The 23,391-nt window shown below is 35.1% G+C and overlaps 2 protein-coding genes across 2 annotated transcripts; both read right to left on the bottom strand.

The window, feature by feature from the left end:
* Positions 1–4,882: 4,882 nt before the first annotated feature.
* Positions 4,883–11,346, bottom strand: LOC119645112. Its single transcript, XM_038045027.1, has 4 exons — positions 11,079–11,346; positions 6,981–7,091; positions 6,472–6,843; positions 4,883–5,166 (listed from the first exon to the last, which is right to left on the bottom strand). Exons 1-4 carry the CDS (start codon positions 11,274–11,276, stop codon positions 4,993–4,995), a joined length of 855 nt encoding a protein of 284 aa, XP_037900955.1. The 5' UTR covers positions 11,277–11,346; the 3' UTR covers positions 4,883–4,992.
* Positions 11,347–11,987: 641 nt separating this feature from the next.
* LOC119645111 lies at positions 11,988–22,971 on the bottom strand. The gene is given in 19 exon segments (XM_038045026.1): positions 11,988–12,480; positions 12,539–12,715; positions 12,788–13,610; positions 13,672–13,827; positions 13,884–14,275; positions 14,351–14,471; positions 14,671–16,748; positions 16,814–17,074; positions 17,135–17,227; positions 17,285–17,404; positions 17,471–17,596; positions 17,655–17,921; positions 18,570–18,789; positions 18,791–18,816; positions 18,879–19,343; positions 19,417–19,677; positions 19,752–20,325; positions 20,384–20,542; positions 22,776–22,971. Coding segments are annotated over 19 exon segments (6,543 nt in total). The 5' UTR covers positions 22,857–22,971; the 3' UTR covers positions 11,988–12,337.
* Positions 22,972–23,391: the final 420 nt, after the last annotated feature.

Raw genomic sequence — 23,391 nt, 5'->3', positions numbered from 1 at the left:
CGATATTGTATGATTAGAGAGGTAATAGTTCACTTTTTCAGCTACCACTTAAATATATATAAAGGTATACTAATATCCTCATAATCTAAGTAACATTCAGAAATTTATATATCAGATACCCTTATAGTGTATAAATAAAATATAGTGTATTAACCGTTGAGCAAATGGAGCGACTGTGTTTGCCGTGTAATTGATTTAAATACTGCAATCGAGCGTATGTAGCATTCCTTTAGATAATGACCGTAAAGGGTCTACAAACACACAAAACTTGAGATTCCATAAAAAAAAAAAAGAAGGAAATTTTACTAAACTTATATTAATAGCGGACGGTGATGACAAATGATTCCGATTAGCTTACGGTTACAATGTATTCGTTTTTTACTTTCCAACTTTTCTCATGGGTATCCAAGATGCGTCTCAAGTCGCAAATAGTTTTCCCAGTTATTATATTTTTTTACTTTTTAATACGTAATTAAGCGATTACAATGGCTGATTGTAAGCATTAGAGGTTTAATGTGTAATAATAATGAAAAAACGAAAAGGAAGAATTGCGACTGAAAAAAACGAAACAATTTATGCTCATTAAATGAGAGTTGACTATTTGCTTACTGACGAATTTGCAAGATTTATCGGAGCTTCGAAGCTCATAGGCACGTGTACACAGAATGCCACTTATGTGATTATGACAGTTTAAGCATAAAGCATAATAATTACCATCGATTGATAGACGCTATGCATGGGATTCGAGTCACAAAAAAAAAAAAAAAAACAATAACTTCACCTTCAACTTAACCCATCACCAATACCAATCGCTTAATCTCAATGAAATACTGTACATCTAAAATATTCTGTAAATAGCAAGTGAGACAGACAGCTGCGTGAGACGTAAGAACGCATTCTTATAAATACAGAAACAGTTTACATTCATTGTGAAATCAAGATGTACTCCGAGCTATGCGCGTTGTGATAATACCCCATTTTTAAACTTAAGCCTCCGAAATTAGTGAACAATAAATACTCGGGGCACAACTTTTCACTTCAATCTTTGTGTTAATTTGTGATCCAACAACAGATGAAAATAATTATATATTACATTACGAAATTTTACAATTTCAATATTGTGCCGGCATCTTTTAATTATAAACCTAAAATGTCATATACACATATACATGAAAATCATATGATAGTAAAAAAACATACAAGTAATAATCTGCTTAACTGTAATGTAGCATATCATGTATGCCAACTATGCCTAAGCCATTACAATGGCACAAGTTCAAACGTTATTGTCGGACAAGGTCGGACGTTAAACATTTAATATCATTAGTTTCTTTTTAAAAAGTAGAAAATATATATATATTATTATTATTATTATTATTATTATTATTAATTTAGCCAGAAAAATAAATTCTCAGAGTAAAGTCGTAAAGCACTTGCTCTACCGTACATGGGATTTCAAATCAGAAAATATGTATAAGAAAATTAACAATAATAATAATATGTAAAATAAAAATATTGAACCTTATTATCATATAAAGACTCACTTGTCGTTAGAATCCTGATATATATAGGAGAGATTCGAAAAATAGATCAATCAATACGATCCAAGCTTAAAATAGGAATGTATGAAAGCATTTATATGTGAAGAAGTTTAATAAATTCTCCGATCTAATTGATATTAACCAGTCGTTGTAAAAATGGTCCGATTCATCTTTAGATGCAAATTTCATCAAAATGTAACAGACAGACGGACAGACAAATAACGTACATACAACATTTTCACTGTGTCAATTATTATTACAGATATAATATATAAAATATAAAACATAAAACGCTCCCTTTAGCCGATATTTAAAGCTAACCTGATGGCAGTAAGTCCGAATTCTTATATTCACCAAAAAAATAGCAGACAATCTTGCGACATCAATTCGTGATGGAGGAAACTTTATATATTTTTGCTGCTAGTTTATGAGTTTGGCTTATCAACGGAGAGAGTATATAAAATTTTCACATCAATTCTGTAACTCGGTACATTATTACTCTGCGACATTTGTTGAAGAATTTTTTAAAGTTTCAAATTAGTCTGGAATGAAAACTTTATCAGCATAACGACTATCGCATTATTGACTTCGTTAGTTTACAAAATGCTCTGTAAGTAAAACCATAATCGATTGATTACATTTTTACATCTTCCGTCGAAGATTTGCAATGTTGCTGCATTTGATAAATTTTGTTACCATTTGTTGCATTTTTTTAATGCCAAACAATGGATTATGTTCAAATATGTATAAAAAAAAAAATAAATACAAAAATAAATGAAATAAAACAAGTAGGAAAAATTTATTCGGCTGTGGCCGAGTCTTTTATATCCAACACCTTTTTTTGAAGTAAAAAAAAAGTCACCGCAAAAATAAAATTTTTTTGCCTTACAATGTTGGCTGGTTGGGGACGCGTATTCTCGCATGTGTACAAAGACATTTTTGAAGAATACGTATAATGAATATGAGTAAGGAGCATTTTTTAACTTTTGAAGACAAAGATGTCCTGAATGTATGTCGCACTGTAGAGGTATTCTTTGACCGATTTGTCCAATTTTCAATAGCAATTGTCATGCGAGAACTTCTAATATTTGTCACGAATTTGAAGACTACAATTTCATTTTTGCGACCAGTAGAGTATTTATCACAAATGGATAGACGGACGGAAATTTGATACTGGTCAAGAATATATATATACCTCATGCGGTATCAGAAACTTTCTTTCAGATGCTCCGATCGGGTGCGGGCCTTAAAATTGAATTTCTTGCATACAACGTATTAAATGTTATTTACTAATTGCCTACTTTTAGGCTGTAGGTTTGAAATCATCATGCCTTGAAACTAAAGAATTTGTAAAAAATTAAAAAATACAACATTTTTTTATAAACTGAATAAATGCATTCATAATGTCAGGATAAAAAAAATGGAAGAACTTATGTTATGTAATATGTGTTCTTTATTTCTCCTGCTTAAAAGACTTGTAAAAACTCCTATTATCGTATTAATGGGAACTATACTTTTCGTTAATTATAAACAATGTTGATATTTTAGGCTGATGTTTAGCGGATGCATATATTAGAGTTGCCTATCAGCCATAATGGTAAAGTTGCCAACATCTTAAATAGGAGGTATCGATAATTTACTTTATGCGAAAGGGTGATAAAGTGCTTTCTAAACAACATTAACGATTAAATTTGAAAAAAAAATTAATTTCTCCTTTTAATATATACATAATTCGCTACGACTTGTCATATTTTAAAGCTGCGCATATTCTTCCTCTCTCTTTCTAGCTCTATATTTATTCATACAACGCATAGAAGAAAGTTGCACAAAAAAAATCGCACAGAACAAATAAATCGCATAAAACAAATGGCACAAAAAAAATATCGCACAAACTAGATTTAGCCATTATTATTATCATTATTATTATAATTTTAGACTAATGAAATAAATTCTTAGACTAGAAAAAAGACATTCAGCACTGGCAACGGATAGATTTAACTATACTTTGAAAACTTGTGTCCGCACTACTGATGTTACATATTGAAGTAAAAAGATTAACTGACTTTTCAAATCTGATATTTTGTGTCAATAAAGTGAACGAAATAGCGACCAAAGTTTTAACGTAAAATAATTATGTATGCGAAGCATACTATGGCTGGACTTCTTGCTTTGTAATAAAAGAACAAAGTCGGATATCTGCCTGTGTGTGTTGAAATTTCCCAAAATTGAGAAATTGCAAGAAATCAAATAAAATTCTGCTTCAACTGCGACACCAAAAACCAAATAAAACCGAAATTAAAGGAAAAAAGAGATGAAAAGATATTAAAAGACTTTAAGAAATGCAAAAATTGTTAAAGAAGGAAAAATTTCTCAATCAAAGGATCTTGAAATATAGATGGCAGCACTTCATAGATAATTCGGTAAGCTTAAGAAAGAAAGTAATTTCTCAAGAAGAAAAAACATTCGTTTCTTTTTTTACTCTATAATTAGATATTACTTTGGTTGCAAAGATATGTTTTACTTGAAATTCTCGGGCGAAACTGCGTCAAAGGGGCGCCTGCTAGAAAGTAACGGTCGAATTTTGCCTCTTGACTTTGAAGTTTTATAAAGCATTAGCTAACGTCTTTCAGGATGTCTTATGGTCATATCTGAAAGCATTTCCAAATAAATTCATTAAGACGACCTTTGAATGGATATGAGTCTGAGGAAGATTCGTAACGTGAAATTTATTTAAGATTCCATCTCTGGAATTGTAGATACTGTCTTGCCGTGCTCTCGGCGATTTTTTAACGCGTAAATGGAAATGCGACTTATCGGTCGTGATTTTTGCGATATTTTGTCAAATTTCGTGTACTGACATATTTTGATCTAAGAACGAACACTAATGAATAATATTAAATAATCTTTCCGAGAGTGAGAAAATAAATTACAAATTAAGGCTTATATATATGTAATCCTCATATTACAATCGCGATAGCGCATAAGAGAAGACATTTTCAAAATTACACGACACGTGCAATAGAATCCATTTTTTTTTATATATAAATAATGTAAAAGTTGTGTCATCAAATTGTGCATGTAAATGCAGGCTCGTCTTCTATTGCTAGCAGATGGTAAAGCCTTAAAAATAAAATTTACTTAAAAGGGTTAATGTACGAATTTTTCGATTAAATCGAAGTGCTTTTAACTGGTATTGTGTGCCATAGGCATCGTTTTGCAAATATTAATTAAACATAAATTGATTAAACTGCCATAACGGGAAGGTTTAAATTATATATAATAAGCAATTGAACGCCCGCATCTCTTTAAACATCTCAATAAATAGGTTAGAAAAACATGACTTCAGAAAATGTAAGCGAATTAACTTTAATTACACAATACATAATAATTACAATTACTTAATTTGGGAAGATTCTCTTATCCATATTTGTAAAGCAACTCGTAATTGAGGTCAATAAAATTTCGGTAACATCCAATATATCCGCTTCAGCAAACCGAAAGTCGACAATGTTAAAAACGGAATCATTATTCTATGGCCGGAGCTTGAAATACTTTCACAAACTTTACGTATAGATTCGGTGTAAAGACCACGTCTTGTCAATAAATTGCGTATACTTCGTATTGTCTGGAAAAAGAAAAAAATTCAATAATATGCCTTTTATAAATATGATATAATCGACTAATAAGAGACATAACAGCATACGTCAAAGTAATTGAAACTAAGCTGTCAAACAATTTCGTCCATTGCTTAATTGAAAGCAAGTAAGAAGTAAAACTTTTCACTTTTGGACCCGCAGGTAACACGTTTCGTGTTTGGTGTTTCATCACAAGATTCTCCTCAATTTTGCCCATCCGATATCTGAACTTATAAAAATCACCTCTGGTTTACATTTTAGATAAGTAGTTATGTAGAATTTTACACAAAATATACAATTAGAATTCTTTTCGATTTAGCAATTTCTTTCTAATACTCATCACCGAAGCGTGAGGGGTATATTCATTTTGTCAAAACGTTTGCAACGCCCAGAAGGAATCATCAGCGACTATTGATCAACATCAAGTTCTCCTGGCCGCAAAAGTAAAGCTGCTGACTTCAAATTTGTCAGAACCATTAGAAGTTCTTGCGTACAGTATGGTATTGAAAATGGGCCAAATCGGACACGCCCACGGCACCGCGTAAACTGAGAACACCTCTGTTGTTAAAAAAAAAAAATGAAAAATTATTTTTTCGCTCATTACTTACAAATGTACAAAAATTTGAACGTATATTCTATGGGCGACGCTGTACCATTTTTGTACTAAAATGGAAAAAATTGACCACGCTTATCTAATATTATAGTATATCGAAATGTAATTGTTTTTTCAATACCCTTATATCGCGCAGACACAAACTTCAAAACCTCTATATAAAGCAAATAAATTCAAATTTTAACTGCACTTAAACGGGTCCGGCTATTCCTCTGTCCAGCTGTTTGTTGCCGCAACTTTGTACTTATTGTGATAAATATTCTCGCGTTGGCGAACGTGAAGATATCGCCTATAAATTTGCAAAACTTTGCAAAGATTTACAGAAACTTTTATTTAAAAAGAAGAAGAAAAAATCAGCTGCGCGCAATGCATATTATGGAGAGTCGGCCCCGACCGAATTTAATTTTCTTACTTGTTTTGTTTTGGTTTCTCGCGCCTATATTCACAACTTGAACTAACGTAAGAATTTATATGCCGATCGTCGTCGCTCTCCCTTCATTTTCTGAACGTGGGAAAAAATGAATTCTGAATGAGCAAAGTGACGAATGGAGAATTTAAGTACATTTAGGAAGATGTGTTATTTTCCCCCTTATAATAATGAAATTAAATTAAATTGAAAGTGTATTTATGCTGTTACGACATCCAAACGTAAATCTAATTTGAATTAATTTACTAAACATACAACTGAATTTAAGCCTTCCGGGTTTCTGCTCAACACGATGGTATATATAGAGTGATGCATGTCACTGCCGCAAAATGTCAAAACTAAATGATCATTAATCGAGTTAACCACCTGAACTCTGCCATTGAATTGCGTGTATTGATTGAGCGCTACCATCGAACCTCGCTGCTCACCCATATTATGCCAGAGTCCCGGTCGATTCATCGTATAATTAAAATTATATTCAATATTTAAATCTTTCTCACTCCATATTAAACGTAAGTAACGTACACTGGCATGTAACGGTTCATATTCATCTACTGATTGAGTCACCGCACTTGCACTATCCATTGTGGTCGGTGCTCTATAGTTGTGATAATTGTAATCATGCATCTATATATATGTATGTACGAATATGATTATTATTCATTTACGTATAAGTGCGTATGTAAGTATTGTGGGAAAATGTGAAAATAAAAAATTTATTTACAACAATTTATTGTTTATACCGTTTATACTACTTTACTCACTTGTTCGGTAATATCGTTAATATAAACAATCACACAACTGTGATATTGATATACTCCTGGTAAATCTTGTGTGTGTATTATGATCTCATTACCATACCATTTCCCAGATATATAAATAATAATAAAAAAAAAAAAAACAAATGAGAAAATTAAATACGGTCGAGAACGAACGAGAATCTTTTATACCGTTACACCGTTATCCTCAAAAAGACAAAAGAAGTAAAAGAACAAAATTTCCATTCACCAAAATAAGGAGGGGGCGCGGTTGATGTTTTTGATTTTCAAAATAAAAGTTTTTGTCGTATAGGCGCGTGGGCATTGTGGGCGCGTCCTTTGAAAAATTTATGGCACTTTCAAAATCTTTTGCAAGTTTGTAGGCGTACAGATTTATGGGCGAACAGACGGATATGGTTAGGTGCACTCCAAATTTGAAACTGCCCAAGAATTTATGTACTTTATGGGGTTTTATGGCTTCATTTTTAATGTACTATAATATTGGGTAGGGTGGGTCCATTTTTATCCATTTCCTACAGCATCGCCCACAGTATATGCGTTCAAATTTTTAAACATTTATCTGCTGCAAAAAACCAATTTTGTTTTTCCTTTTGAGAAACTAAGTTGTTCTCAGTTAACGTGCTGCTATGGGTGCGTCCTTCAATCGATTTGGCCCATTCTTAATACTAGCCTGCATGCAAGAATTTTCCATGTTTCTGCCGACAGCGAAGTCGATAGCTTCATTTTTGCGGCTAGAAGAATATTTACAGCAGGCATTACATAAGCGGACAGACGGACATGCTTAAATCGATTTAGAATTTAATGTTGATCAAGAATATATATATATTTATATATCTATATTTCTATATCTATATATCTCTCTCTCTATATTCTTCTTGGCGTTGCAAACGCTTTGACAAAATGAATGTAACCCCCACCCTTGGGTAGTAGATAATAATAATAATAATAACAATAATAATAACTGTAATAAATATTTGCATAAAGGTCTATTTATTAATTTATTTCAATGAGTCACGTGATTAATCCAATAAGAATTGAAATTATTATTATATTAAATGTAGAAGAGCAATAACGCACATACCCAGGCATTCAACTCACGCAGGTCAACTTTAAGTTCAGTAACAAATTTAAATTAAATTAATTAATCGCAAAAATCAAATAATATAACATACAGTTGCGTACATGCACTTATCGTAATGGAAGCGATGTAATAAGTTCGCGAAACTGCACGCCATGGAATGTTTTCTGGCCAGAGCCAATGCTCCGTTAGAATAAAAATAAGAGAACATCTAATAAAAAGATTTACTTACTTCAATTAAAAAGGCAAGTAAGGAAATTGCACTGACTTTAGTGGGCGATAACCCCGATCGATATGTTGTTGCATTTTGCGTAATAAGAAAAACCTTAACATTTTCATATCTTAAAATTTTTCACAGCTTCTTCTCTTTTTCTTTTTTATTTTCAACAATAGAAGCTTTGTTAGTACAAAAGTCCCACCTATTTTTAAATCCTATCTTTGAGTAACAATTAAGAACATAAGTGAATGTTTTTTTTTGCTTATATCATATACGCAACTCAAACACGGATAGACAGATGGTTATGGTTAAGGCTGCTTTTAAATTGTAAGCTAAATAAAGATATATTCAATTAATCGAGATCTTGATGCATCAATCAGGCAGCGACAACGAAATGAACGCACGGATAGTTGAACGGGGTTATAAACCATTTCGCAATCTTATGCTTATAACAATGTACATGTTTTATGGAGCCTCGGGCAGGTATTTATTGAATTTACAAACGAGATGACAAATATAGTGTTCGGGGATGGATATGGATTAATGGGTGATATAGAAAAGTCTCCGCTGTCTTTTGGTTTTCTTTTGAGCTCCTTCTTGTAGCCTATTCTTTTCAAATGACTCCCAACGGCTATGCGGTTTAGTTTAGTGTCTCCGCTATTGCCTGACATCTTGTGGGCCGGCCTTGCTTCATCAATTGTAAAATTTCATCGACTTTTTCAGTGACTGGCCGACCAGAGCGAAATGCATTTTTGACATTGAAATTTCGGGAGTGGAATCGTGCAAACCACCTCTGCGTTCTTCGTTCACTCACAGCATACTTCACAAATGTATCGGCATATTTCACTTGTTTTTATACTAAAACAAGCATCACGTAGCGTATTGCTTTAGATATTTCACTTATTTTCTAATCAATAACACTTTTTACACGAGTAAAGAACTAGAAAACCATCTTCACAAACTATCATGTAAGCCGAAATATCACCTTTTAAGCACATGTTCGTTTAAAACAATCAGGTGAGTGTTGCCCGATATATAGACATCAACACCATCTAGCGGCAAAACACTGCGGAAACATTTTATATCACCGATTACATCATCATCATGTACCTGTATAGTAAAAGTATGTCGTTCATTGAACTTTTCTTGTGCAAATGTTGAAAGTGCGTACGGACCAACATACTATCGTCTAAGCTCCAATAAATCCAGAATTTATGCAAATAATTTTTTATGTTTATCAAGAGGGAATAATACGTGTAAGTTATTTATAAAGAATTTGCGATATTTTAACGATACGCCAGATAACGGTCCGTATTGCTTTATAACAAATCATAACGCTCATTGCGTTGCTAAAAACGGATAGTTATGATAAATATATCGATTTTGGTATGTGAGCGCATGACAAGAGTTTTGAAATACAATATCTTTGCTGCTCTTGCAAACATTCCTATAAATAACAGTTAATTGATCAAATTTCATCAAATTCGGATTAATAATGATTCCGGCGGGAATGCTATATGACTGCATGGAGCGTTATAACAAGAAAATCGCAGTACCCAGATTTCTTTATGACTCATGGTGCTGATAGTCTCGATTTTATTGCAAGGAAACACCGAAGAAGTGTTTTTCAAATGGGAAGCATTTGCTATGCGAGAAAGAAAGAGCAGAGCAAATAGATGTATGATTTTATTTCACTTCGATTCTTCAGACTAATACCAAGTATAGTTAACTTGACAACGCAGCATGTGAATTAGAAAAGCTATGCCCGCTTAGAATTGCTCCTAACCGTGTATCTCGAGTTTAAGTAAAGTTAGCCGCACTTTCGTTTCTTGTTCGCCATTTAGTTTGCATGAGAGTAGTCTTCAGTTAACATAAGATTAGTCTACATTTATTGATTTTCTTCACAAGAGAGAAAGAGAGAGATTTGGTGCTAATGGTGTCCCGTCGCCCAGTACACTCTCTGTTCCAGATGAATTTATGCCAAACTGTTATCGAATTTGCAATATCGCGGCATTTAAATTGGGCATCAGCAGCAGCGTTGCTATCTCATTTGCCCTGGATCATTCGTGACGACAATTCGTTAAAACAATTCACTAGTAGACAATCATCGTCGCTATCCGTTCCGGTCCCACTTTTAAGTCGAAACAAACTTTTCTATATAATTTCCTGACCACCGCCTTACCTACACACATATACGGAACTTTCCCTGAGACATTGGTCACTAAAATGCTTGATAGTTCTAAGCCAGTTGACCAATGATCACAATTTCCAAACAGTTCAGGTGATTTAGATTAGTTTTCCATTCGTTCTAATGTTCCAAAAGATATATCGAAGTATGCTGATGAAGGACGAACAAAAAAAAAAAAAAGACTATATCCGTTTGAAATAAAACGTTAAGCAAAAAAATTGATTAAAATGTATTCGATCAATTTCATAAGGATGCCAACTTCCCCGCGAAGGTTCACTACAGTGCTGATGACTTACACTGTGGTATCCTTTGCTAAGAAGAGCCTTTGTATGTTGACCGTAATACACATATGCTATAGCATGTTGTTGGACGATAATAACTGTTAGAGAACGAAGTGAAGCAAATAGACGCGTATAAAAAAGGAGATCAATTAATGCTTTCAAACAATGTTAAATGGTAAACATGTACAAATGAGTTAAGTTGCATTCAAATGTAATTTGCAAATGCCTTGTCAGTCTTAATCTTTATTACTGCAAGTAGATTTAAATTTCCTTAACACAATTTTCAAATGGACATGGACGGAGATTAGAACGAACATACTTGTTTTATATCCACAGAATGTTGAGGCTTAATATTTTGACATAACATCGAGGGTGGATGATGTTGCTGCTGTTCTGATTGTTGTTGTAGTACTGTTAACTCTCCTTCTCTATTTAAACGGGATGGCAAATACATTTCTTTACTATCACTCAGTGATAGTGACAGCAGTATAAATGAGAAGTAAATGATTTTAAACATTTTTATATAAAAATAGAAACGAGAAAGATTCCACCGCGATAGAAACTAAAGTCCGTGTTAATATAATAGCGTTCGATGATCCGCGCAATACTAAGCTACTGAAGTTCATCAATTGAGCTCATCTAGTCTAGTGAAAAATGCTATAAAAAGGGAAAATGCACTAAACAAGACGACAATAACAAAAATAATAATTGAACATACGTAAATGGTGGTATTGTAGCTTATACATACATATCATAATGTGGACATTTTAAATGTTTATACAAAATTACAACAATTGCTTCTGAGGTCCACTCGTTACGCATATTAGTTTGCAGAAGTTCTTCAATAAGAGCGAATATACGAATATTTATATGTATGTGTCGATGTATATGTATGAATGTATATACATATACATATATATATACATATATATATATGTATGTAGTTATTCATCCAATGTAAAATGTTTCAATTGACTTAATTGCAAAAACTGCCAAATATTTGATAGCAATAATGAGTAAAGACATTTCAACGATAAGTTTATTATAGGCTATATAAGGTTTTTCAGAAAAAAAAAAAAAAAACAAAGTTATAAAGAGGATTTTGAGGAGAGATGTCGGTTAATCAGTAAGAATTAAAATATTTGAAGAAACTAAGAAATTTAAAACTTTCGCACTTCAATTAAACGTCAGTCCTTAATAGTATATATAAATGGCTCTTAACGGCCTCAAAATTCCTAGAAAAGACTGAAAAAGACTGATAATATGAAAATCATTATGCTTAATAACCAATCATAACAAGAGAACTCAAACACAAATATATGCAATCCCTGTAGGCCACAGAATACCTGTAGCTCTTCACCTTTCTTTATACGTGTGATAAATGCTATTGTCTGTGCGTAAGCGTAAGTGATGTGAAAGAGTACAATTCTTGGCGGTTTTTGAAAGGCGAGCGGGCATTCATGATTCATCTTATCTTAAGATGCATAAAGCATTTCTTACTATTTATTGATTTATGGTTTATTTTCCTAATTATATAAGATCGGTTTTATATCGTTTGTTAAATATTTTTAAAAATATTTATAGTTTTCCTTGCTGTATCATCAAATTGATTTTTTCATGTATCCAATCGATATATTTCTCAACGCGTACATATACCCCCGGACGATTGGCGTAACCGCAATGTTGGCCCCACGATATAATGCCGTATAAAGTTTCACCAGCTATGTAAATGTAGAAAAATTCATTATATCCGTTAAAACAATTTCATTTAATACGTACCCGCATCTGAACATACTAGAGGACCACCGGAATCACCATCGCAGGCATCAACGCTTTCGTCTAAAGAACCTGCACAAAACATACCATCAGTCATAGCATTGCCGTAGACATGCTTCTGATGGCAAACTTCGTCGGGTAAAATAGGCACTTGAGCCGCTCTTAAAATATTCGAAGGAGCTGCAATATCAGGTATTTGTGTCACTTATAAAACATAATCTCAATCATATTTGAAGACCTCAGATCACTTACTAGACACTCCAGATTTAATTGAGCCCCAGCCGGATATTGTGCACACGCGATTAGTTTCTAAATGCGATGTTTTCTCAGGTAAACACACCGGCTGTACATAATCATTAAACCTAACTGGATTCTTTAATAGAACTAAAGCTATGTCATTGTTCATATGCTTCTGATCGCGAAATTTCTCATGTATATACCAATTATCAATATAGGAATCAACTTCGGATGCTTCGGCTATATTAGCGTAATGATCGCCCATACGCACAAAATATGAACCCTTTGGGTAACCGGCTAAACAATGTGCCGCCGTAAGAAGTAAACGCTTCGAAATTAAAACAGCTCCACACCAATGGCTAGAAATACCACCACGTCCTCTTGTACGTATTGTAGCTTGCCAAGGATGATGTCCCCGTTTTGCTTTTGTACCGTTTATAACTCGTTCTTCAGGGTGTTCATATTCGTCTAATAAATCCATTTTAAAATGGCCACAACGCTTCTGATGCTTCACTGCTTTACTGGAACGTTGCCAGAGATTTTGATATAAACCTAAATCATCGAAATCGGAATCATCGAGTTCTGTTGAATGCTTCTGATCGTGTTGATGTTCCTTGAAATCACGCCCACTGGCTATAAGCTGAGTGTTTGGTTGTCGTACTACGGGCGGTTTGGAACCATAGTTACAGCTAAGACTTACATCCTCTGTATGATTGCAGTTGTTTTCACCCCATGTCCAATGGTTGCATTTATCTAAAGCGGTCTCGTTACCTAAACATGAGACTTGATCAAGCCAAATGGGTCCACTGCCAGGACCATAAATGTTTTTAACAATATCCTAGCAAAAGGACACAATAATGAAAAACTTGCAATTCGTTACAATTGGTACATTAACGTACAGGTTTCCCGTAGTAACCCAAAGAATTGCAAACTACCTGAGCCTCATTTAGGGTGAAATCGTCGTCACACACCGAACCCCATTCGCCACGATAATATACCTCTAGACGTCCCTCCAACTTGGTACGTCCTCCTTCTAATCGATATTCAATTGGAGCCTGGAAATGTTTACCTCAGATTTATTTATTCTTCGTAACATATTTTCCTCACGAACATTACAAATTTGTTCACTTTCATCGGAACCATCAGCGCAATCCGCCGTTATATCGCACACAAATGCTGTCGGAATACATTCTTTGGACGTAGTGCATAACCAATAATTATCCGGGCACTTTAATTTAGGTATCTTACAGACCACACCCACAACTTCTTCGGGACTGCAGTTGTTAACACCCCAACCGCTGAAGTCACATTCCCGCAGAGATGTTTCATTACCCTGACACTCCACTTTATCCATAATGAAAGTAGGATTCACATCTGTTGGCGGGTAAAAGGAATTGCCACGAATCTCCACGGCTCCCAATTTGAAGCCGAGCTCCTTGCACAGGACATCGGCATCGCGTAAACCAAATTTATCGTCACACACATATCCCCAATCACCGAGAACTGTAGCACCATAAATAAGCATTAGAATGAAAAGCTTTTCAGTTAATTTTTTTTTTTTTTGGGTTAATCACTTACTCTTCACTTCAACTCTTCCCATATGAGAACTTTCACCACCTGTTAAACGTACCTCGTAACCTAAATGTTCGCAATGTTTCTCATCCTGTCGATTACCGCAATTATTAACACCATTGCAAATCTGTAGATGGACAGAAAAATAAAACTTTTTAGACGACAGCAAAAGTGAAGCGTCACCGCAGAGGCAGAAAAAAAATGGATTTTTAAAAAACAGCTTTTAATAATCAAAAATTTTCAAAAATTTCTGTCTATAGTATAGGGTCTATTATATGCTCTGCAGTTCGACCTCACTAACTTCTTTACCATTTCCTTCAACTCACCTCATGGTTTTGCACACATTTACCATTGCCACAATCGAAGGGGCATGGTATACTATTGCTTCTTAAGTCTATAACTTCTTCTTTTGGTGTAGTAGCCTCTATTTGTGGAATTATGGGTATATCGCGATCGGAATTTTCCAACTCTTCATTAGCAAAAGGATTTGGTAGGTGGGGATGAATTCTATGAAATTCTCGGTTATGGTGTTGATGATCACGATGATGGGGATGGCGATGCTGAAATCTATGTTTATGGCTCTTGTAATGATGTTTATGCCAATTAGAGTGATGATGAGGCACAGATGAGGAAGATATATATGTACGTTCATTCTCTAATCGATTTGGTTGCATGTCGTTTTCATTTGGCGCATTTGAAATTGATTCAGTTACTGCGCCTGGCGGGCCTACTAAATTATGTTGCTCACCTGCGAGTATAAGTTCAGCATCTGGTTGTTTGTGTGTATTTTTGCTTTTGGTCAATACGAAAGGTTTGATTGTTGTGGTAGTAGTGGTGGAAGTCGTAGTACTAGTAGTAATGGTTTGCTTAACCAAATTCATAATATGCTCTTGAGCCCTTTCAGCCATTTCATCCCTAACATCATCGTTACGACCTGCATAAGGACGTAATAATAACTTAAGGGCTTCGTTAATCTGTAAGTCTTGAGCATCCATCTCGGCAGATGAAAACCGCTCGTCGTTGTTACTACTTCGTGATTGCTCAGTGTTCGCAGGCTGATAATAATGGTCGTTGTAACCCTGAACGGAACCCGAAGTTGTGGTGGCGAGAACGCTACTATCTTCGTTATTTCTGTCATCTTGATTTTTATCATTGTGATGATTTGGATGTGGATTGGAATGGAGAGGTTTTACTAAAGAATATTGGGGCATTTTTCTACCAGTGGAGCTACTGGACCAGGATGTGTTACGGGAATGGGCCACACCCGAGTAGGAAGGACTATAATGCGGTTGTTGTGAAAAGGTCTTTATGGTGGCGTTAGACAGGTGAGGGTGTACAAGCATAGGAGTATAAACCGTTGGAGTTGTGTTTACGAGAGGTAAAGGTACTTGTCTTTGATGATCATTAAGATCCAAATAGTTTCGAGACGGACAAGGCAAAGGAGGCAATAAGCCGCCATAAAGATTCGTTTGATCCACGATAATTACTTTATCAGAATTGCTGGGAATTTCATCGAAGCTTGAACAATTTTGCGAAGATGCACTCATTGTTGAGAAATTCTCTCCACCTAACGGCAATTGTCCTACATCGTCGTTATATGAAGGTGGCACTATGTGTTGTATAGGAGTTTTCGGTTGATTAGGAAAGGGTACCAAAGGAATAGAATAAACTCGGTTGACTGATTGAGTTCTGACATCATGCGAAGGAGTAGCGGACATTAAATGTGTAGCCGAAGCATCTGCATTAGATGAAAATGTCCTAATGTCATTGGGCGGCCTTAAAGGACGCCAGGGATTGTTGGGGACAGTAAAATTAAACTCCCGACTGTAATTGTGGCGATTTAAATTTTGTCCATGTGGGGATGACGGTGATGAATAGTTGGGATTTTCTGGGCTTTTTAATATATCTCCTGAGTTCTCTTCCCACTCCACAGGCTGGGCGTAATAAATGACTGTATTTGGAGTAGTCACAGTTCCAGGGAACGGTGCTAATGGTGTATTAAACATTTGATTACTGTAATTACGTTTTGGTTGCAAAGATCCTTCTTCATATATCATAGTATGAAGAGGTGTACGCTGTTGCGTCGATGTAGTCCTGTGTAGAGGGGCCTGTTCAACAATGGGATTTATCTGGGACCAAGAAGCAGTTTGATCGTTTTTCGAATTCGATGGTCTGGACCTATTCATAATGACCCAACGATCGCCAGCTTCAGACTTATGTGAAGTAGAACTGGTAGGCGCTTGGGGCAATCCAGGAACTATTTTTCTAGCTTTAGGTGCACAAGTGGCCCGTACTGGATCAAATACTAAACCAGGAGGACAATCCATTGCGGTAGTCCCATGTTGTTGGCAATTTAAAGATTTTTGTTCATTAGAAGAATATTGATCAGGCGGACATATAGCATCTATAACAGAAATTACTTGAATTAAAAGCAGCGAGCCTCTATACACATCTTCCCAACCAACTTGCCATTAAAATCGCTTCGTTTGGGAAACGTTCCAGGATTAGTTGAACAATTCACTTTCGCCATATAATCGCAAACTTCTAGCACTTGATTCCAAGCGGTCCCAGGACCGCAAATCTGCACGTAAACTATACCATTAGAACACATTAAAAATTTCGTGCAATCTTCGGGATGAGCAAAACGTCCACTGATGCCAGGCGGACAATGAACATCGCCATCCGTGGTGGTTGAAAAGTTTGAACCATCCGCTGTGACTGTCCTATGAACTGGACGTTGGGAAACAGCATTAGAACCGTAGCCTGCTTGACTTATTATGTTGCACTTACCATTTTTCGCCGTAGGTATCGAAGGTGGCTGCAAGTTGTGGCTGGCTGCTGTCGCAGGCACTTGTGGCCGATAATAAGTATTAGAGTTGTTAACTGAAAATGGAGCAAATATACTTTCAACCGATTTTACTCCGCTATTGCAACCATTACTTGTACTTATTGGTGTTGACTGCGGCAGTGACGGTTGTGGTTGATTAATATTGAAATTAATTGGCGGTTCTAGTCTGCGACTAGGTATTTGTGGTTGAGAAAAACCGTCCGAACTGTGAACTGAGAATAACCGAAAAAACATTTCATAAATAGTTTCTATTTTATTGTTTGTTATGTTGCACTTACTGTTTGTTGTTACAAAAGTTGATTGTGAGACTGATGATTTTGGCTGATGACCATCTAACATATACGGTCGCTGATTAGATGCTGTTGCCTGCATTGTAGGCGCGTGAAGAGTATTATGATTATGAACTAAAAAGAGAAGGGCTTTTGTTTTTTTAATTCCATTAACACATTTCTTACTTCTTACTGGTTGTAGTTGCGGTTATTGGTGGCGCTGCTAACGGTGGCGGCTCCGGTAATCCATTGTAAAGTGTTGTGGTTAAAGAGCATTTGCCATCTGGTATAACTTCCTCTTGCGGCTGACAAAATCCTCTTGAGACACTAAATACTTGATTGTTTGGGCATTCTTCAACGGTGAGATAACCATTTGCACAACGCACGAATTTTTTACAATCAGAAGGATGTCGATATAAACCAAATGTACCAGGATTGCATGTAACACCAAGATTTAAATCTAAAGGTTTACAACAAATACGATCAATGAAGGAATCAACTTATTGAGAAGTGTTCAAATTCCTGTTGCAATTTCAAAAGTCACCAAAATAGAAATTAAAAGTTAACTATTGTGCTATGTATTTGTGACTTGATTTTTATACTCAGCGGCGAAGGATGAGGCCGTATCCGATAGCAGAACTTAAGAGGAACTTCACCTATCCCTGTATTCTTGATCAATATCAAATTCGAAATCTAATCTACTACGGTAGACTTGTAAGAAGTTTGTAACACACACGGACCCTCCTGAAAATACAACTACTTTCGATCACTGGAAGCAAAGGAGTCAACCAATTTAGACATCTCGGTTCACTTAGATCGCTATTAAAATCATAACTTACAAATATGACGCAATGTGGCAGCATGGGGACATCATCTTAGTTTGTAGAACCATCTCTGAAATGCTGCCAAATTGTATAAAAATGTAACTTGAAATATTATTGAATTATTCACGTGTCCTTTATCCCCTACTCTTGTTTTTCTTCTTGAAAATGGTATCTACCCAAAGAAAATACACTATACCATCTTCCTTTCTTTCTTTCTTTCTTGCTTTAAGTTATGCTGTTGTACCATGAAAACCACTTAGTAAATAAATAATTGAGTAACTCACTCCTTTGATGATCGTGCTCAGAGGTGAATTCATGTTTTGTCGTAATTTTGTATTCGACGCGATCATAAGCCTCAACTTGATCTCGCGGTACGCACTCTCGTCGTGAGATACTAAACACGGAGCCGCCGCTGCATGATTCCACTAACGTTTGACCGCTTGAACATTTTAGATATTTTGTACAATCAAATGGATGCAGGAAATAACCATCCAAACCGGGGGGGGCATATCAAATAAATTAGACCGTCAACTATGATTTATAGTTTTTACATACACTTGACTTTAGTGGGTAAATTATTAAAGGATACAAACCCCTACGCTCCGTTACATCGACATTATAATCAAGACTTTGTTGTGCTTGAGTAGACGGGACGCGGTCATTGCTATTGAGCAAATCCTTAGATTCGCATACGTTGCGTGACAAACTGTAAGCAGCGCCTGAACTACAAGATTCACTCATCAGGTGACCGTTAACACATTTCAAGTATTTAGAAAAATCGAAGGGATGAGGATAAACTCCATTCGAACCGATGGGACAGTAAACCATATTGTGTAGATTATAAGATATTTGTCCAGGATAATTGAATGCACGGAAACGTTCCAAATTTTGAGCTTCGTTGGCAGGTACGCAACTTCCTCTAACAGCGCAATACACTTGCGAATTGGGGCAGAATTCAATTATCATCTGAGTTTGCAAGCATTGAATATATTTTTTCGTATCGAAAGGATACAAATGAAGTCCTTCTGTACCTGGAGGGCAACTGATTAACGTTTGAGCTGTAACACAGGTAAATATTTAATTAATTTTAAATAAATTGCATTGTCACTCATAGTCGTGGTTGGTACTTACCATACTCATAGCTAATTTCGGACACTCTATAGCGCACATACTCGCTTGGCTCAAGTTCGTTCAAACGCTGGCAAAATCTTTTAAATATGCTAAAGGCAGTACCGGGCATGCAATTTTGTATAGCGGTTTTTCCAGATTTACAGTTAATAAATTTCGTGTAATCAAAAGGATACGCGTACATGCCGCTAACGCCGTTAGGGCACATAATGTCGACCGTGTAAGGAGAATTTTGATGTGCCTTGGCATTATGATCCGAAATGTCTCATGTAAAGCAAACATGAAAAGTTAATCACTTGAAAAAGTACTAAAAATATTTAAAAACACAATGCACATACCATGCGGTGCACGCGGTAGGTGACCTGCTCCGCCCTTGCAGTCAGCTTTATCTGGATGAACGCACACTTGCATACTTTTGCTGAATGCGGTCCCGGGACCACAATTTTGTACATGAATGTTACCATTGGCGCAGTTTATAAATTTGGTACAATCATTAGGATAAGGCTGTAATCCTTGCGCTCCGAGCGGACATAAAATATCGACCGCGCCGTCAACAGCGCCATCAATCATTTCACCCATTCGTTTCTTCTGCTTTGACTGCGCCTCCAGCATGCCAAACGCCGCATCGCATTTCACTTTATCTGGTCTATCGCATTCCAGTGTTTCTGGATTGAAAACCGTACCTACCGAGCAAGTCTGCAAATGAGCCTTACCATGCCAACAGTTCAAAAAGCGTCGGCAATCATAGGCGTACGGCAAAGGTCCCATATGACCAGGAGGGCAACCGGTATAATACTCCGTTATAGTATTTTCAGTAACATCCCAATTGCCTGTAGGTGTTAGTTGGGAATGCCTTCTATCATAGATAGGTTTTTCATCATGAATGCCTTGTTCCAAATACGCATCACTTTGCTGTTAATCTCGTTTATTATTTATACATATACAATTGCAATAATATTGATAACCTTACCGTAGCATCTTGTTGTCTTGTTAATGTATTAACCATAGTGGTTGCATGATTTTGTTGTTGATAGTGTGAAGGTTCTGGTTGTTGTTGTCCTTGTTTGCGTTCTTGTAAAAGGACTGCTTCTGGCCGAGGATATGGCTTTGTTTTAATGCCAACATTGTGCTATGGAAATAATCGTTTCATTTATATTAAACAAATAATTATCGGAATTATTCGAGACATTAGAAAATAAATAGAATAGAATGGAATAGAATAGGATAATTACTTAAAGCTGTCCAAAATTTCTTTCTTTTTTTTTTTTTTTTGATTTATACATCTGACATGGAAGTAGACACATCTGGAGCACCAAAGAAGACAACTGCACGAGGAGCGGGTGAGCGAAAATGGGAAGATGGAATAATCTTATTAAAACACTTGGAGAACACTTGCCATCGCGCACATAGTTTCGAAGCAAATCTTGGGAGCTGTCGTCTTCAGGGAGTTCATCGGCAGGGAAGTACTTTTTTCGCATCGCTTTAAAAAACCTAAGCCCTTGACTGTGCACAATTTCGAGCCTTCAAGTGCATATTCCGTCCAACTTAATTCATCTTACATTACCATAGGTCATTAAGAGACAGAGCACCGGAATCAAATGCGAATTTAACTATACGCCACGTATATAAATGTCAAGGCAAGGGTAAATACACTTACATTCAAGTCTTTAGGACAGCACTTTACAATTTTAAGTATGCCTGCCTCACTTATACGTACTGTACTTTATTTTACCGATTTAAAAGAAAAGCTTCAATAAATATGTAGCTTTAGCTTTTTGTACTCTCATGCTCGAAATATCAAGATTTGTTGATTCTTCTACTTTGACATCATCATAGGAAAAGGGGTTTTCATCACTTCTCCTGTGCGATAAGAGATGAAATGCATGTATACATACATATACATATATGTGGAAGCCTTTCTCTACATCTATATATATATATATACGTATATATATACATAAAAATGCGCCATCGAAAAGTGAGGCGAATGGAATCAAACCACAATGATAACAAATTCAAATTTAATAAATAATGTGCTCGCCGAAGAGAGAGCCTTAGATATTTATCACCTCATTTAATCAAATGAGGATCGCATACACTTTTATTAAATTTGAGTGTGTCAGTTGAAAAATTTATTTTGGACCAACCCGTTTTTTCATTTATTTTGCTATTGTAGATAATTCGCGCTTTTTTGCATGCTTAATTTGGAAGCCTTTAATTAAGAAGGTGTATATGCCTTGCGTGCAGGTAGAATAAAACCGCCATACAGGTAGAATAAAACCATCATTTCAGAATGTCAAGCTGTTCAAGAACGAACATATTTTATTAGAGTCTCTGGATACATGTGCTATCAACATATGTTATAAAATTTTTTGTCTTTCAGTGATAGGTCCTAAGTGTTATTATCACTTTCTTCAAATCTAGACCATACGGATGCGTTGAAAGTCAAGCGTAGTCACAGCGATCTGCCGTTTTCTATGACTGTACCTATAATCAATATTTTCAATCTTCTTGCTCAAACCCAAAATACATCAAATTCTTATACAAGGTAACTTATTTCACTTTGAAATTGCTTTTACGTAATTCATTGTGGACACATTGCAGTGATATGTTATAAAAATAGAAGTAGAATTAATTGGACTCAAATGCTAATCTATGAGGAATATGAGCTTAAGGCATGAGCTGATTACACTGATTTTATTTGCTTGCAAGCTTAATACATTTAAAGATTGTTTAATACTTTGGATGAAGCCATCTTTCTACAGTCCGTAAATGCTTACATGAAAAAAAACAAAAGCAAGCAAGAGGAGCTTATTCCAAAATTCAGTTCACATACCACATAATTGCGTCTACGATTATTATTTATTGCTTTTCGAATTTTAAACAGTGTTAAATAAATAAATATCAATTGTCGTTACATGTAATCAAAAGTACTTTTTCCATGGATACATATGTAATGCTTATATAGGCACATTACGCAGGCATGCAGAAACGTATAAACACATTTCTACTTAATTAACTGTATCCCAAACACACATTTATGCGTGTTATTTATTAAAAGCATTGATTTCATTCAACACAAAATTTAGTTTAAAAAATAAATAAAAAAAAAAACAAATGTTATCACATAACGATGAACTTCATTATCATTTGAATAATGTACGCTTGCATATGTATATGTATATAGTGGGAAATTTTCCATAATTTAGCATCAAATTATTAAAACATTTTATTTATTCCATGGAATTGAAATAACTTTGAAAAATATTGAACCATATACCCAAACGCACAAATGATAAACAAAAAAAAAAAAGTCTTTTCGCTTATTGATGCCAATAAAATTCTTGATAATATTTACTAACCGCTTCTGTTGAAAATAAGTATAAAAAGCAAAAAATCAACAATAAGTTAAGTGGCGGTTTATTTGAACGATCGGAAATCATAATTAAAAAGCATTTGAAATGCTCGGTTTATCTTACAAATCGAATTTGTTCCAATTATTTTAAATAATTTTTTCTTTGTTTTCGTTTCAGTTTATTTTTCTTATTTTTAACAAGAAAGAAAATTGATCCGCGATCCGTTTGCTACCGATGGAGACAGAGTTTTGAATATTTTCTTGAAACTCGGCGACTAATTAAAAGCAATCACTAGAAGCGTTCTCCTCTTGCCTGCCGCAAGATGATAATGACGATGATTTCCTATGAAAAACGCCGAGCTCCGTTGCTCTTACTTATTGAAATGTTCAACCAGTGAATTCTTATCAAATTCTATAATATGAAATTTTTCGTACATATATACACATGAGATGGATTACTCTCATTGCACCAATTTCTCTTTACTCTTGACGAATTATAAACACACGCACGCCACGCAGTATAAACATTTTCTTTAGAATAAAAAATTTTCTTTTATTGGTTCTTACTAATTTACTTAAAACAAAACTTTTATTTACTTTTTTTTCTGTTTTTTTTAACAAAG

This window comes from Glossina fuscipes, unplaced genomic scaffold, assembly GCF_014805625.2.
Source record: "Glossina fuscipes isolate IAEA_lab_2018 unplaced genomic scaffold, Yale_Gfus_2 1, whole genome shotgun sequence".
Classification (NCBI taxonomy): domain Eukaryota; kingdom Metazoa; phylum Arthropoda; class Insecta; order Diptera; family Glossinidae; genus Glossina; species Glossina fuscipes.
The sequence above is the reverse complement of the archived record's forward strand: the minus strand, read 5'-3'. Positions and strand labels throughout refer to the sequence as shown.

Coding starts and splice junctions, on each gene's coding strand:
- LOC119645112 (XM_038045027.1), bottom strand. CDS start 11,276: ATGTTTAAAATCATTTACTTCTCATTTATACTGCTGTCACTATCACTG. Junction 7,092..11,078: donor ATTCTGTGGATATAAAACAA/GTATGTTCGTTC, acceptor ATTATTATTTAT/ATATCTGGGAAATGGTATGG. Junction 6,844..6,980: donor TTAACGATATTACCGAACAA/GTGAGTAAAGTA, acceptor ACATATATATAG/ATGCATGATTACAATTATCA.